Below are 15972 nucleotides of genomic sequence, written 5' to 3'. Positions count from 1 at the left end.
AGAATTGTGATGTTAGCCTTGACCCACAAGAACAGAAGAATGAGGTTCCCCCATTCACTCTTTAATTAAAAGCTTTTTTGTTGAGTATGTGTTAAATGGCCACAAGCAGCTGTGACACCTAGGTCACCCATAAGAGCCTTTAATTTAAGGGCAGAAGATAGATTCAGTTGACATTGGGAAAAACATATGGGAAAAGAACCAAACAAGCTGTAGACGTAGGCACCAACACGCACAAAATTCAAAGCTAGCAAACTACAGCAACACAACCATTATTATTCACCCTGCCTCTTGCGTTTTATTTAGATTTGAGTTTGGTAGATTCGTTACTTCAATTGACGTACAATTTAACCAGCCAAGAAGTTTTATATAGGAAAATTTAAAATAGGTTTACATGTTAATTTGGTGCTCTTTAGGACACCAAAAACCCCTTGAAGTTATGGTTTCCTCCTCCACAACCGTATTTACAAATGCTCTGGTAAATAAATAGGCCTACGCTTCTTGGCACTGTTAAGCCCAACATATACATTCAGTTGTTCTAAATATCCCAAAGCAAAAGCTTACTTGATATACGGCTAGCAAGCTTAAAATTAGGTAAACTAAACTAGAGCACAGACTAGTGGTTTTGAAGTATCAATAGGGAGTTGTTTGCTACCTGACAGACCACAAAGAGGAGAAAACCCAACAACCCTGTAATACGCATATGCAGCTCACACCCTGTCATTATAACAAAAGAACTCAAGAGCCATTTTCATTAATTAATATATTTTCTGCATTATAGTTAACATATGTACTTTCTTCGTGTCATCCTTATTTCATTAAGTATTGATATTTTGTTATATTCAGACATGAGTACATTTTTCAAAGTCTTTTGTAATAAATATCATAAAATAATAGAGATTCACATAATAAATATTCTTTACAATAAAAAAAAGTTTTAACAGACTTTTGTCTTAAAAATAGTTGGGATTCAACTTTGTGTTTTATACATAAAATATACAAAAAAGGACCACAATTTGTGGCTAAGGCAATAAAACAGGGACAGAATAAAATTATGAAGTACAGAGCAGAGCTAAATTCACTAAAGCAAAGGATCACAAGAAACTCAAAGGATTCAAGAGCATTTAGGTGACTCAATGACACCTGAAGGCTGTTTGGATACATGAACACCACCAATTTTAATATCAACTGATACTGGTAAGACTACAAAAACAGGAGTAAGAGGGTGGAGTGAGCAATATCCTTCAAAGACTTGACAGCAAAAGAAATAAATGAGTACGCTGCAGCCATAATGTCTCCAATGTGAAGATCTACATAGTGTAGCAAAAACTGAAGTTACATCGAAAACTTAAAAAAAGGGAGGCAGAGTAATTCTCAGGACTGAGAATGTTCCAAAAGTATAGACAAAGAAAAAGAGAGGGGGGAGGGGGGGGGGGGGGGGGAAAGCAGGCTGCTTATAGAAGAGTCAGGCCTTTCATTTGGTAAAGCCTTTATTTTACATCCCTCTCCAAAAGAACACACACAAAAAGTTATTTCACAATCCAGCTCACTCATGAAAGTTACTCCTCCTTGGAACCCAGGGGAGTTAAGGAAAAAACCCAAACATATAAATGCCAAGAATGAAAAACATCTTTGGGAAGGTATTCACAGAGCAAGAAGCTTCAAGAGTCCAGTGAGCCCTCACTGTCTCTTTCAGGAGTGGTTCAGTTACAAACTCAAAAGACCCTGCCAAAGTGAGCGGCAGATGCAGATACCAGGTCCACACTTACCAAAGAGCAGCAACGGCTATGGAAAACACTCCACATTCAGCCAAGTCAATAGGAAGAGGAGAGCAAAGATGCAAAGAGCTTGTGTATTTTAAGTTGGGGAGACAGAAGGGAAAGCAAAAGAACAGCCCCCTCTCCCCCAAACTGGGGAAAGGGAAACAAAACAAAACAAAAACAAAAAAAAGAAAGGAAAGGGAAAAACCCACATCAGCTACAACCTGAAAAACTGAAGTTGGAAGAAGTAAACCTCCCTCCAAAAATCATGAGGGCTTGCCCTGACCCCGCGAGGGGCAGCTCTCCAGTTTACAATAGACCGTGTTGGAGTTCTTGCATCGGCAACCTGGACGATTGATGCGATCGTAACACCCTCGACAGAGTTTTAGGCATCCTTTCGCCGGAGGGTAGCAGAGCAAGCAAGGCAGAAACAAGGACATCGCTCCCATGCACAGGTACCTAGAACAGCAGTGTGACTGGGAACAAGAGCAGGGATTATCCGCGTAAGAGTCCCCTTCATCGTCGTTAGAACAGTGGTAGAAGATCCCTTTGACCAAACACATGCAGGTGCCGTACTCCACCATGCTCTCCGCAGAGCACAAGCACTGCCGGTTGCAGGCCAAGCAAGAGGGGAGGGCCCTCGGGGCCGTGCACTCGCCACACTTGCACTTCCCACACTGTTCGCAGATAAACTTGTGCTGCGTCAAGTCCTCTTTCAAAGGACCCTTCAGATCATCGACAATCAGAGACGACTGCTTGGGCTGCGTCCGGATTGTCCGGTCGGATCTGTGGCCCGAGCCCAGCCTGGATGGAGGCGACCGCCCCAGCAGTCCTTGCTCGGAGGAAGCACTGCTGTTGCTCCCAGAGCTAGCCGCGCTCCCCGTGCTGGTCGACCTGCTCAAGACGGGAGCCCGCGCGTTATGCTGATGCGCCACGTGCCCCACATGACTGGGTCTGTGTTCGTAATTATTATTCACATTAATTGGTATAATTTCGTGAGTCCTCTCATGCTTCTCTTGCCTCGGTGCTGTCCGCGGACCAGATTTTTTCACCACAGATGGACCTTCGGTGTATTCGTTGCTGCCCCTGATCGCCTTGATCTGGTCCAGCGACAAGATAGCTGTTGGCTGGCTCTCTCTTTCATAGTCCAACCGCTGCCGGCTGTCCAGGGAGGGCTGCTGAATCACCACTAGTGAACCGCCGCTGCCATGTTGACTTTGGGGCTCCATCTGTAGTGATCTCTACTTCTGGCATTCAGTGGGAACCTGGCATGCATCTGAAATCCTAAAATAATAACGAGACAGAAGGTATAAATAAACATTGTCTGCGTACATATATACACACGTACACAGGATCAAGGGCAAGAAAAGGAATAAAAAATTGGGGTACTTTTTGAAAACAGAAATTATATGGCAAACCACAAATTGCCCTAGCCACCTGGTACTGATCTCTTTCAGCAGGGGATTACAACAACGCTGAGGATCTGGCCAAAATCCAGTAACGGGGAGAGCCTGCGTATAGCATCATAGATGAGGAATGCAAATGCCATTTAAAAAAAAAAAATATATAAAAAAATTAAACTCAAAACCTCCAGTATTAACCTGTACGCTTACTTGCCAAGCCATGGAAAGTGCTTCTCAGTTGCTACGAAATTCAACATCTGTCTACCTAGCAACAGCAATTCTGAAAGCCCCCAAAGCTAAGTTGGAAACAGGCAAGAACACCATCAAGTTCATGTTCTATATGGCAGAATAAAGAACGTGCGTGACTCTCACTCTTCCGTCTGATCTGCAGCATCAGAAAGCTCAACAGATTTCCTTGCCAGTGCATTTGGAAAGCTTCCTTTTTAAAGTGACATACGTGCATTGCAGAGTCTCGAGCTAAGTCCTGTCAAGCAGCCAAGGCGTTTTCTGTAATAAAGTAACGCGGCATACAGATCTAATATGCTCCTTATAAAATCAAAGCAAGGGTGCAAAAGAGCCCGGTTTCAAGTATTTTCTGACCGGTGCAAAGGAAAAAGGGGTAGAAAAGGCTAAGATGAACTAGGTGTCAGATAAAAAGTGCCTAAGGATTTGCAAGAACATCAAGAGCAGATGACAAATAAAGCTCAAAAAAACCAACCGACCACAAGACACAAAGAAAGAACAGATCCATTTTCGCAAGACAGATTAAAAGCTTCTCAAATAACTACATCATCTTCTAGCCTTATCTTTTAAATAAATGTTAAAACGTTTTCATTGGGTTTCATTCTGCCTAGCTACCGACGTGAAGGCTGCAGCGCTGACCGAGAAGACCGCAGCGACGCTTCTGTACCTATATAAAAACTCAGATAAGTACTCGAAAGCCACATTTATATACAGAACCGAGAAAAACCATTTTCCTTTACTGACAGCTGGGGAGAAGTCCTGTGTCATTCCACCGTGCCCCCCGCCCCCCCCCCCCCCCCCGCGATGTCATGCATGTTCACCTGGAAGAGGAGAAGGGCAAGTGCTACCAAGCAGTTCCAAAACTCATTCAATACTGATGAGAAAGAGTCCGTCTTGCCACCCAGAGCACGGCCGGCACGGAGCTGTTCCCCACTCGGGAGAGGACACGGCGGAGTGGCAGGGGGGCAGAGGGCCAGGCAGGAGCAGGGAAGGTCCCTTCTAACAGGGAGGTGGCATCTCTGTCGCTCTGACCGCTAGAAAGTGGTGAGCGACAGCTTCTGCCAGGAGACAAAGTCTGTGCGCTCCTCCAGCGGCCGGAGATTTCATTTTACATCGAACGTCACCTGTGTGAGCTTCAGGGTCGCCAGACTGAAGGAAGACAAAAATCCCCAACGCGTTCACTTTAATCCACCCACAAAACGAGCCGCCTTCCTCGCAGCGCCGAATACGAATCCGCAGCAGCAGCGCAAGGGTGAACGGACGTGGGAAGGGGAAGATTTACAGCTGTGCCGGCCGGAGCTGGGCTCCCCGGGGCACGGAAAGTAAAATCCCGAGGAAATGCGAAAGACATCCAGTGCCATCTTTGGGGGGAAAGCGCAACACCAGCGCGGCCCGCAGAGTGACAGGGCCAGCTGCGGGCCGGCCGGAGAGCTGCACCCACCGCCCCCTCCCCGGCGCAAACGCTTCCCCCCCCCCCCCCCCCCCCCCAAAATAAACCGACGTACAGCCGAGGCGGCGAGACCCCACGGCTCTGCACCCAGGGCGGGCACAGCAGTGCCCCCACCGCCAGGGTGTCACCGCTCCCGCTCCCACACCGACCCCCCCCCAGCCGCTCGGCACAGCCAGCCCCCCCGGTCCCACCGGCAGCCCCGGGCGGGCGGCGGCGCGGCGCCCTCCGCGCCCCGAGCGGGAGCGGGGCACGGCGCTGGCGGGGAGGAAGGAAGAGGAGGGGAGAGGGGGGAGGAAAAAAAAAGTTATGAATGAAAACAAGGGCTTTCCCCCCCCTCCTCCTTACATCTCCCCCGTTGGCAGTGGGAGGGCAGAGGCCGAGGCCGGCGCTGCCTCAGGAGGGCGGACTTCCCGGCATTTAAAGCGGCAGCGCCCGGCCGGCCGCTGCAGCGCCGGGGATTCCCCGCCGCCGCGGATGGGGGCCGCCGGCTGCCCCCCGCCAGCCCCTCCGCCTGAGGCCGCCCCCCGGCTCGGGGCCGCCCGCGACGCGGCGGCGGGTTCTGGGGCTGCTCTGGGGCGATGCCCGTGCGCGGCCGGCCCCTCCCCGCCCGCAAGGGCCGGCCCCGAGCGCGGCACCCCCCGCCGGGGGCTCACCGGGCCGCGGCCGCCGCGGGGTCCGTCAGGCCGCCCCGCTGCCCCCGCCAACCGCCGCCCCCCGGGACCCAGGCGCGGAAGCCCGGTCGCCGCTGGCTCGTCTCTCCGGAGGGGGCCGGGGCCGAGGGGGCCGCCGTGCCCGCCCCTCGCCAGGCGGGCGCCGCGCCTCTGCGCCCCGCGGCACCTGCTCGCCGCTGCGGCCGCGGCCGTGCCAGCCCGAGGGCCGCGCCGGTGCCGCGGCACCACGAAGCCCCCCCTCCACCCCCCCAACTTACTTATTTCCAAGGGGACACTAGCAATGGGAAACCCACCCGGCGGGCCCGCAGCCCCAGCTCCTCGCCCTCCCAGCCCCGCGGGGCGGGGAAGGCGGCGGGCTGCGGTCCTCGGCTCCGCAAAGCCCCCGCAGCTCTCCCACGTCCCGCTCGGCGAGGGGGGGGACAGGGGGAAATCCAGACCCGCAGCCCGCCGCCTCTCCCGGGGGTCAGCACTCGGCGGGCCGCCTTTCCCCGGGCTCGCTCCTCCGAGGGGCCGGACCCCTCCGCGCCGCTCTGGCGCCGACGGGGACCTAAACCGAGCCCGTTCCGCGAGCGGTCCGGTCCGCTCGGTGCGCGCAGGGCTGCGGCGGGCACCGGGGAGCGGGAGCGCTGCAGGTCTCCAAGTAAGCGCGGGGAAGGCGAGGCTCCTGCCCGGCTGTTCCTTCCCTTTCCCGACGGGAGCAGAACCGGGCGATCCCCCTAAGCCGGGGGGAAGGGGGGGGGGGAGGGGGGGGCGCGACTGCCCAGCAGCGGTCCAGTGTCCGGTGCTCGGCGGCTTCACCGCATGGTCCTTGCCGCCAAGTCCATTCTGGCCGAGTGTAACCACAACCCCAAGTGCGAGATATTTTTTTTTTCCTCTTTTTTTTTTTTTTTTTTGGAAAGTCACGAGGAGGCACTTGCACACCTCGGCAAGTTGCAAACGAAGCTGGAGGCAGAGCGCGATGGCCCTGCGAGCTCTCTGCACAGTGCCATGTGCTTGCTGTTGCTGTTGGAGGCTGATTGACAGGCTGGGAGCACGGTCAGCACGTCAGGCAGAACACGGCACCGCACAGCAGCCCTGGGCACAGGAGTCTGGCACGGAAAGTCCCCGGAGCCTCCTCGGCATCTCGAGAGGCTCAGGCAAGGCTCCGGCGCGCAAGGGAGACCCCCGCGTTCGGCAGGGCAAGCGGTTACCCAGCTGGAAGTTTCCCCAATTCCCAGCAAACCGCGACAGGCTCAGCGCTGCTCGCTCGGTCAGCCCGGAGCCCCGGCGCTGCCGCCGCCGCCCGCCCGCGGCCGAGCACCGCTGCCCCGCAGAGCCCGCCGGCCGCCCGGCGTGCGGTGCGGAGGGGCGAGGGAGCAGCGCGGGCAGGTCGCCCCTCGCCCGCACCTCCCGCACGGCGGCGGCGGCGGAGCGGGGCCCCAGCTCGCAGCGCGGCCGCCCCGAAGCCCTCGGCCCTCCCCGCCGGCTGCAGGAGCCCCCTCGCCGCCCGCCCGCACCTGATCCGGCGGGGCCGGGGCCCGGGGGGGCGCGGCGCGCACGGCCCGGGCTTACCTGAGGCCGAGGTGCACGCCTGCTCCCCGAGGCACATTGGCGGCCCCGGCGCGGAGTCCAGCCCGGGCAGTGTAGGCAGCCGCGCCGTCCCGCCGCCCGCTCCGCGCTGTCCCGCCGCCGTTCCGGAGTGACTCCGGCCGCGCCCCGCCGCCTTTCAGCGCGCAGCCCCCGCCCGCCGCCCGGCCGCGCCCCCGTGATGTCAATGTGTCACTGCGCGGCGCCCCCGAAATCCCGGAGTGGACTTCCCCGCCCTCCCGGGAGCCGCTCCCGCACGGGTCACGGCCGCCGGCGCCGAGCGGCCGCCGCGGGACGCCCCCCCCGCCCCCCCGGGGCAGCCGGCGGCGGGGCGCCTGCGTGCGCGGGCGAGCCCGGCCCCCTCCCCCCCCGCCGCTGCCGCGTCCCGGGTGGCGGCGCCCGGCCCCGCGTCGCTGCGCCCCGCCGGCCCCGGTGCCGCCCCCGCCGCGGCCGGCCGGCAGGGGGAGCGCGGCAGAGCGGGCGCCGCCGGGGGACTGCACCGGGGGGTGCGGGGGGGGGGGGGGCACTGCCCCAGCCCGGCGCAGGTGCCGCGGCCCGGCGGGGGTCTCCGCACCGGCGCAGACCGCCCGGTGCCCGCCTGCACCGACGGCCGCGCCGGGGCTGGCGCTGAGGCGGAGCGCGGCCCGTCCCGGGCACCGGCAGGCTGCGGGCTGGGCCCCGCCGCGCTGCCCCGCCGGAGCGCTGCGTGGCTTTTAGCGTCAGCGCCCTGCAAGCAGCGCGCAGCGGGTGGGACGGGACGGCCGCTCACACACCCACCAACGCGTCCTGCCGCGCTCGGCCCGTTACCGGGGTAGCTGCGGGCTTCGCAAAGCGTTCACCCTCGTAATGCGCCCGTTAGGTGCGACACGGCCCCTCCCGCAGCCCCGCAGCCGGCGCCGCGGCACCGGGAGGTCGGTGGCCGCACCGGGAAGGTCGGTGGCCGCGCTCGGCTGCGCGCCCCGCAGCGCCGGCCCGCACGCTCCGGCCGCCCGCGCAGCACCGCTGCCTTCCGCCGTGGTGCTGAAGGGATCACAGCGACGCCTGCAAAACCAGTGCTTTTACGGCCACACGCTCTCTTGGATGTGCGGTTGGTTTGGTCCTTTGGGTTTTGTTGGTTTTGTCGTTTGGGTTTTTTTTAGTGACTAAAATGTTTTAAAAGGCAACTAACAGAAGGCAGGGAAATGATATAAAAAGAAAGCGAAATTCTGAGAATTATTTCATAACAACATGCAATGAGTTGGAACAGCTGGGACTTCCAGTGCTTGGCTAAACATCGCCGTAGCCCCAAGTTTATCTGAAACTGGCTTTTTACAATCTCTTTCACAAAAAAATACATGTTCTCCCACGTTTTGCCCCAAATAAGGAAAAAAACCCCCAACAAACCCAAACCATATTAAGAATACATGGAGCTGCTTAGCAGGAACATTCATCCAAAAGCAAATAATCCCTACAAACAAGAACATTCCAGTACAAGAGTGTTCTGTGACACAGGCTGCCCACCCAGATCATGCTCATGGGTGTAGTACAATTTTATTTTTTTTTTCCATTAAACTTCGCTAAGCTTGGAAAGAAAATACCCAAACTGCATTATTTTTAAAATTTCTGTCAGTACACAAAAACTTTACTTCAACCGTGTATTTCTCTACAAAGTAAAATCTTTATGCATGAAAGGTTATATACTGAATATCACAAACTTCTAAGTTTCTAATTAACAGACTGCTGATACAGACAAACTATAAATACTTTCTTCCAATTACAGAGGCTCAAGTGACAGACCGCAGCATACAAATCTTCAGCATGGTCATAAAAACACCCCAATTCTGCACTAATATTGCTAATGGATTTGGAAAATGTGATTGCTCACCACAAGCCTTCTCCGACACACTAGGAGCACAAAACCGTTCTCAGTAAAATCCATCCGAAAACTTTGGAACCTAGCACGGTTCAAATGAACAACAATTCCCACTGAAGAACAAAAATGATGAAGAAAACCAACAGCTGTCACTCCAGCAGGTTGGCGCTTAGCGGAGCAAATCTGCTTTCTCCCGCTGTGTTTTAGATGTCTTTCCCCCAACAACCGTGTTTGGAATAAAGACAAGCCAACAGGCGCAGCATTTACGCAGGCGTGCAGCGTACAGCAATCCCTGCAGCAGCACTGGCCGGGGGAGCGTTGGGGGCAGCAGTAGGTGAGTTGCCGCAGGTGAAAGTGGTCACCGAGCCGCTCAGCTCTGCTCTGCGGCGGCCAACGCTCACATTGAGCGACTGACCGTCTTCCCGCAGATGTCCCTATGTAATTTTCCTACGGTACTACCGTAAAAACATCGCTTACGACACCTCTCCTTCCCCATCTCTAAAGGCGGTACTACCTTAAAAAAACCCCTATGCCAAGCGTAAGAGTTTGATTTTAGAAATATAATACTGGGCTTAAATGGGTCAGTAAACTGACCAAGAATGCTGGCAGCAGCTTACTATCACTTGGCACCCGAATCAACACTTCACTGAAACAAGGGAAAACCTTACAGCTGCATCAGAAGGCTCTCCACGGACGCCAGCAAACAGTCAGCTCATTAGATTTTTCTTGGAAATTACAGCCGCGACAAGCTTTTGTTCGAAAAGGGAGAGCTAAAATTCTGGAGAATAAATTGGCAACTTGGAAGACGATTGACACACCTTATGACTACATCCTGGCACAGCCTTAATTTGAGGATTGACACACAGACAGGAATCCGATGCAACCAAGTTATTTTCCATCCCCAAACTGTCGTCTAAAAGTGCCTGCTTCCCCCACTGACAAGTGAAGAGAGACCAGCCCTCTGTGCCCAAAGTTAATCCTTCTGAAAAACTTCCAAGAATTAGGCTCGAGAGACTGAATGATAACTGATAGTTTCAGCTCGAGAGACTGAATGATGGTTTCCACTTTCACTTTGAGGATCACGTACTGGGGATAACCTCTACCTTCTGCAGTCGTATGCTACTTCTCCGTCGTGCAAGCTTTGGCGGGCCAAATGGCGTGTTTTATGGAACAAAAGCAGGGTCCATCATCAGTTTTTTATTTGGTTTCCTTCCTAATCCACATCCAGAAGCAAGTTTCATCTCTAGGTCACTTGACTGACCTTTACAGGTAGTGACCTACACCTTTCTGAAGATGAACTGAATAAACTGTGATCCTCCCGCTACCGGTAACGTGTAAGAGTGCTCCCGCATTGCATCCCACCTGGGAATACTGTTGTGTTCCCCCCGAAGCGGCACCTCCCAGCCCCTGCTAAGGCACAGATCCCGGCTGGGAGGGAGGACACGTACCCAGTCCCAGACACTGGGACTTCACTCCTCCTTCTAAGCGACGCGAGGTGGCTCAGTCTGTGAAAAGCAAGAACTATCTATCAGCACAGTATCATTTCAGACAGAAGAGGTGACAAACAACCTGTACTTGAAGTATTTGATATTTACTGTTCCCATCACTCATCTTCTGCGGTGATAACTATCTAGAGCCAATATGGCTTTGAGGAAACTCAGCAGAGAAAGTGTTTACCTTTACGCAAGTTATTTGTCAGTTAATAAACAATCTTCACAGCTGTAACAACATTTCTGAAGCTATAGAGGAATTCAAAAGCAGTTGAAAGAAACCACACGTCAGAATTCTTAACACAATTCTACATGAAATTGTTGAGCCAGTCTTACCTATAGAAAGTGTAAGTCATGTACTTCCCGCGCCGAGCCGTGCAGCGGTAACCTCGCAGAGGGGGGTGTTGGGAGAAACAACTGGAGCCTGCAGCTCCCAAAAGCGTTGGCATCAGCAGCTTTGACGTTGTGCCAGGCGGAACTTTGTGGGTGTCAGCATCTGGAGGCTCAGGACCCACAGCGTGCTCGGGGGGCCTCAGCAACTCTCAGTGCAAGGAAACAAGATGTGCCTGTTGGGATAAGACCGGCGTAACTCAATTTTTAACACTTATACTAGTAGGCCTATATATATATCAACCCCCCCCCACCACCAAACAGCAAAATCAATCAACAACAACAACAATAACAAAGCTATTAAATATTACTGTAATAATAAGCATTGTGGATAGTTTCTTATCATCTCATTGAAAATCTCGGCGGTCCTGGCTTAAGCTGGCTGGGGCATGAGATGCAGCAAAGCTATTCGGAAGAGCTGAAGTGAAAACCGTAGGTGCGGTGGTGAAGGCATACCCCGAAAGGTACGGTGAATCATCTCAGGGTAAGGAAGAGAAAGTGAAGGATGGTGTGAGGCATTTCCGATCACGCTTTCTCCGAGACAGGTTGACCTTTATCTGATATCAAAGGCACCAGCAGCTGGGGATTTCTTCAGCTTCTGTGCAAGGACTGTTCTTCAAGCTCTCCGAAGAAGTGCAGCCACGTACAGCCACTCCTCGCCGTCACTGCACAGGCTGGGGATAGGCACACAGGAAATCCTCAGCTGCAAAGAGTCTTCGGTTTTCTCTTTAGAAGATAACATCAGTTTTTCTTAGAGGCAGAAAAGACAGCAAAAGGCAGCAGCCAGGCAAACCTCTGAGAACAAAGGGACGAACCTCGACGTGAACCTGCTTCATGAGCATTTGAATGTTGAATCAAAGTACAGGGGAAACGCTGCAGAGCTAGGGGTTTGGTCCACGCCCAAATTAAGCACAAATTAAAAAGAGAGAGAATGCAAAGGTTTGTAAATTAAGGTGAAAGTCTGAGAATGTGCTTCCCTTCCGCATCTCTTGCACCATGTCAGAGAAACCAAGGTTTTCCTTGGGTACTCCTCCCAGGCGTGGTGAGCAGCTGGAGAGGCAGGGCTCGGTGGTTTAAAACAGCAGAGGAGCTGGCTGTTTTAGTTACAGCTGATAAAGGTCAGCAATACACACTAGCTCTTTCTGAACCACTGACAGGTCAGTTTGGTAAATGGAGACTAGCGAGAAACACCGCAGGGGCTGAAACTTAGGTAGAATCTATATGAATTTTTGGCCTTTCCAAAGGGTAGGGGATCTATGCTATCTTGTTTTTGCTGTCAAAAACTTAACTGAAGACAAATAGCACTAAAGAAAATCTGCAGGAAAGAGTACACGTCGGTAAAGGCACCTAACAAGAGGCAAAACCCCCTTCACTCTCCCAAGTGCAGGCCACAGCACGTCTCTTCATTTTTCGCTACTCACTCACCATACAGCCAACCGGCACATTTACATTTCTCCTTCGGATATCCACAGTTACGTTTTTTGATGAAGTTTATTTCTTCCTTGGAGAACTGTCTCTGTAGACTTCACATTTAGCTGCTGTACTGATTGCCTACGCTTACACAACATACTCGACTAGGGTACTGATGATGTCTTCATTACTTTGTATATAATTTTTAACTCTTTCAGCAAATTAGCTAATATTACTTCATCTGCCTGTATAAAAAAACTTAGTGAGAAAGGAAAATTTTCATTATTGCTTAATACAGATAATAACTTACTTGTATCGTTCATGTCTTGTAATTTACATTATATGCAACTCATTGTTCCGTGTCTTAGCACTAAGCAAACTGCCTTTTACTATCCACTGAGACATGATTCCTTGCATGGAAATTAGAATAAGCTCTGTTCTATTTCAGTTTTCACCAATAGGAGAGTACTCCTGACTTGAACTACATCATCACAAATGTATATATCTCATAGTTTTAACATTCCCAAGGAGAAGGAAACAAGGGTCTATGAAACTTAGAAACGGGCTAAGCGTTAAAAGCCCTTCTGTCTTTCTTTCTTTCTTTCTTTCTTGTCATTTTGGATCGTGCATGTTTCAAAATGTCTCAGTCCTGACTCTGCTATCAGTTCTTTTGCTGTCAGAGACTGCAAAAACCCTAATCGCTGCAAAGCCACGTTATAAAAATGTTAGTCTGTTAAAGAGTAATTGTTTGGGTGTCTCCATCGACCTACCGCTTATTTGAAGGCCTGGTATCTGACTGAATGCTCAACTTTTTCTATTAAGATGTTACTGGGTGAAAATTTCATCCACACACGAGATGAAAGGGCTGAGCAAACCCCCACTCCCCAGAAGGAAGCCACGTGTTCGAGCCCTGGACAGAAAAGCCCGTTACGGTGGCAGGGGACACGGAGCAAGAACACACTCGTGGAGCAGTTCTCACTTCTCTCCTTCAAGACAGCTCATTCCAACATTAATTATATTTTTGAAAAGTGCCACATTCCTGGATTATGGCATCAAATCCCAGTCTCCCCAGTTGTATCCTGCTGCGTTTCTAGCATGCAATTGAAATAAGAAAACAACAACATTAATGTGAAAACTATACTGATTCGGTGGGTGGAGGAAACCTGGGTCATTTAATTTCTGCAACTGTACGTGGGGTTTTGGGTTGGTTTTTGGTTTTGGTTTGGGGTTTTTTTGGTTGTTTTTTTTTAATGCCAGTAAGCTTGTTTTTCAATTTCTCTTGCTTTCTTCTACAGCTGAGTCAGGTAACACACGGGTAGAGCTACAAAGATTCTCCTGGTGGGATTAAGCGCTGTAGATTTAGCTGTGTTAAGTATGTGCTGATAGCTGAGTGAAAGGAGGTGGCTGTTTTAATTACAGCTGATAAAAAACCTAGCCAGAGGAAACCCACCATGACTGAATAATGGCATTTAGCTTCAAAACCAACCGAGGAACAAACCTTTCCCTTTTCTGTTTGAGAAGTGGCCACTCCCCACATGTGGACTCCACTATCAGAAGAAGTAAAGCTCTCTGCTAATTTAAATACATGGCTCTGTGTATGTTTTTATTACCTAACCACTTGTGGTGACTTGGGTTAGCACATCTCTAGGAATGCCTTATATTTATCAGGTTGTGCAATCCATCTCTGTCAGCTGAAGGAGGTCTCAGGAGCAGCGTTTCTAATTTGATTTAAAAATACACATGGAAACTTGAGACTGCTTTTAGCAAGAATGATGAAGTTGGCCTAATGAACACAATCTCTTTTGTCATTTTCTCAAGAACAATGTGTCAACAACTAAGTTTAGGTTCCCCCCACAGCTGTAACAGCTTCTGTAGAGAAGCAGTAACTTAACGTCTAGGTCACGTTCCTGGTTCTGCTTTACCGATCGAAAGGCATTTCAATGAGATTTTAACAGACAGCCTTCAATTCCCGGGAATGCAAGCAGGCAGGAGGTTTTTCCATGGATCCTTGAAAAGAAGTTTGCACCAAGCAATGATTTTTTTTCACAGAAACTTCTTCCCCAGAACCTTAATACAGGTGTATGACACCCAATTATATAAGGCTACGAAAGCATGTATCTAGAGAGCCAGTTCTCAGACAGCTAGGGTGTTGTCATTGCTTTTGGACCAGAAATTGGCTACAGAAAGATGACCACGCCACAGGACGTCTCTGTGGCAGAGCTGCGTGTATGTCTGGCTGTAGCATCATCCACTTCAACACATAGTATTTATGTATTTTGACTTCTCATGGGAAAAAAACAACCAACCAACCCCACACATTTCTTTTACTCTTTTACAGCTGAAAAGACATTGAAAAGATATTGAAAAGTTTTCTTACTGCAACTCTACAAGAGTACAGCAACATCGCTGGTAGTTTGCTGCATCCCAATAAGAGAATGAGAAGAATTTTCCTGTTGATCGGTTTGGGTTTGTTTTTTTTTTCTTTTCCCCATTTTCTGGGTCTTACATCTCCAAAAGATTCTGTTTTGCAATTGGCAATTCAGGTATTAAGTGCCAAGATATCCCTTGCATGTGTGATGTGATTTGTTGTACTCTAGAAGAGCTTGCCAGTCACACCTTGAAATTTTACTCTATAATAACAACTGCCTGTCAAGGAACATTCAGTGTCAAGGACCAGATTATGTTCCTAGGGAAATCAAAGTTAATCGTGGTTTCCTTTGGGACTGAAAAAGTCAGGAGACGTCTGTATTTTGGAGATAGTTTGTGTGTTTGCTCTTTGTTCTAATTATCTATCTAATATACCCAAGTATTTATATATATATATATTTTTATATATATATATATATATATAATTAAAAAGTACTATCCCTCAAGAGCTTTTGAGTTAAAAAGTGAGATTTCTTTCACCAAAAGGCTGGGATAAACCCTTGACAATAAAGAACGTAACACACACACGGCAATGCAGGTACTGTCATGCTGCTGCTGAAAACCCCTCTCATTTCCACCAGGGTGGGAGACGGGCCGCAGAAGAGGCAGGAACTGTGCTGCCCTAACTTGACACAAGCTGAAAGGAAAGCTTATGTCACCTCTCACCCAGAACATGTACAGACACACAGCACATGCCACCAAAAATTGCGTGTTTGTGTTTGTGTGTGTGTGTTGGGGGTGTGTGTGGTCCCTCTTTCAGATTCCCTCAATAACTCCCTATTTTGAAACCACTACCATGATACTTGTTTCCTTCTGCAATTCATTAAACATGCTATTCTTGAGAAGCCGAAGAATTTCGATGTATAAAGGCCACATCCACTACCGAAATACACCCTGTTTAAAGCACCTCAAAGCCGAATTAGGATCTTGCATCTATTGCTTCCCAAGTTCAGGAAACCAAAGTTCAGTAGTTTTGAAAATTATGCAGAAAACGGATTTTCCCCCTAAAGTAGCACACTAACTTTCCAAACCATTGCAGTAACACTACTGCAAGATGACATTCCTTGGACCACTGCTGTAATACTGACATATTCACAAGGGAGGTTCTGTACTGTTGCTTACAGCTGTCTGCATAGATTTACAGTGGTATAATCCAGCCTAAAAGTAGCATCTGAATAAAGACAGAAATGCCAGCTGTGCCCCGTTGAAAAATGCAAAACGCAATGCCTCTTCCCGCATTCTTACTGTGCATGTTTCCACTGCTTTTTATGTTAGCTTAGAAGTGCAGACACCATTGCCTGACTGAACTCAGC

At 50.7% G+C, this 15972-nt stretch overlaps 1 protein-coding gene across 4 annotated transcripts; it reads right to left on the bottom strand.

The window, feature by feature from the left end:
• Positions 1-741: 741 nt before the first annotated feature.
• On the bottom strand, positions 742-14979 carry SPRY1 (sprouty RTK signaling antagonist 1). Of its 4 annotated transcripts, XM_027801894.2 has the most exons (3): positions 11279-14979; positions 10769-10998; positions 742-3041 (listed from the first exon to the last, which is right to left on the bottom strand). In XM_027801894.2, exon 3 carries the CDS (start codon positions 2984-2986, stop codon positions 2024-2026), a length of 963 nt encoding a protein of 320 aa, XP_027657695.2. In that variant the 5' UTR covers positions 2987-3041; positions 10769-10998; positions 11279-14979; the 3' UTR covers positions 742-2023. The 4 variants fall into 4 exon arrangements, with proteins under 4 accessions (XP_027657695.2, XP_055584010.1, XP_055584001.1 ...); XM_055728035.1 differs by having other exon boundaries at positions 10769-14979; XM_055728026.1 differs by lacking the exons at positions 10769-10998; positions 11279-14979 and adding an exon at positions 7076-7235.
• Between the last annotated feature and the right edge of the window lie 993 nt (positions 14980-15972).

The sequence above is a fragment of the Falco cherrug genome, chromosome 1 (assembly GCF_023634085.1).
Source record: "Falco cherrug isolate bFalChe1 chromosome 1, bFalChe1.pri, whole genome shotgun sequence".
In the NCBI taxonomy this organism is placed as follows: Eukaryota; Metazoa; Chordata; class Aves; order Falconiformes; family Falconidae; genus Falco; species Falco cherrug.
This window is presented reverse-complemented; position numbering and strand designations above follow the sequence as displayed.

What these genes read in the sequence shown, in the direction of transcription:
- SPRY1 (XM_055728035.1), bottom strand. Translation starts at nt 2,986, where the DNA reads ATGGAGCCCCAAAGTCAACATGGCAGCGGCGGTTCACTAGTGGTGATT.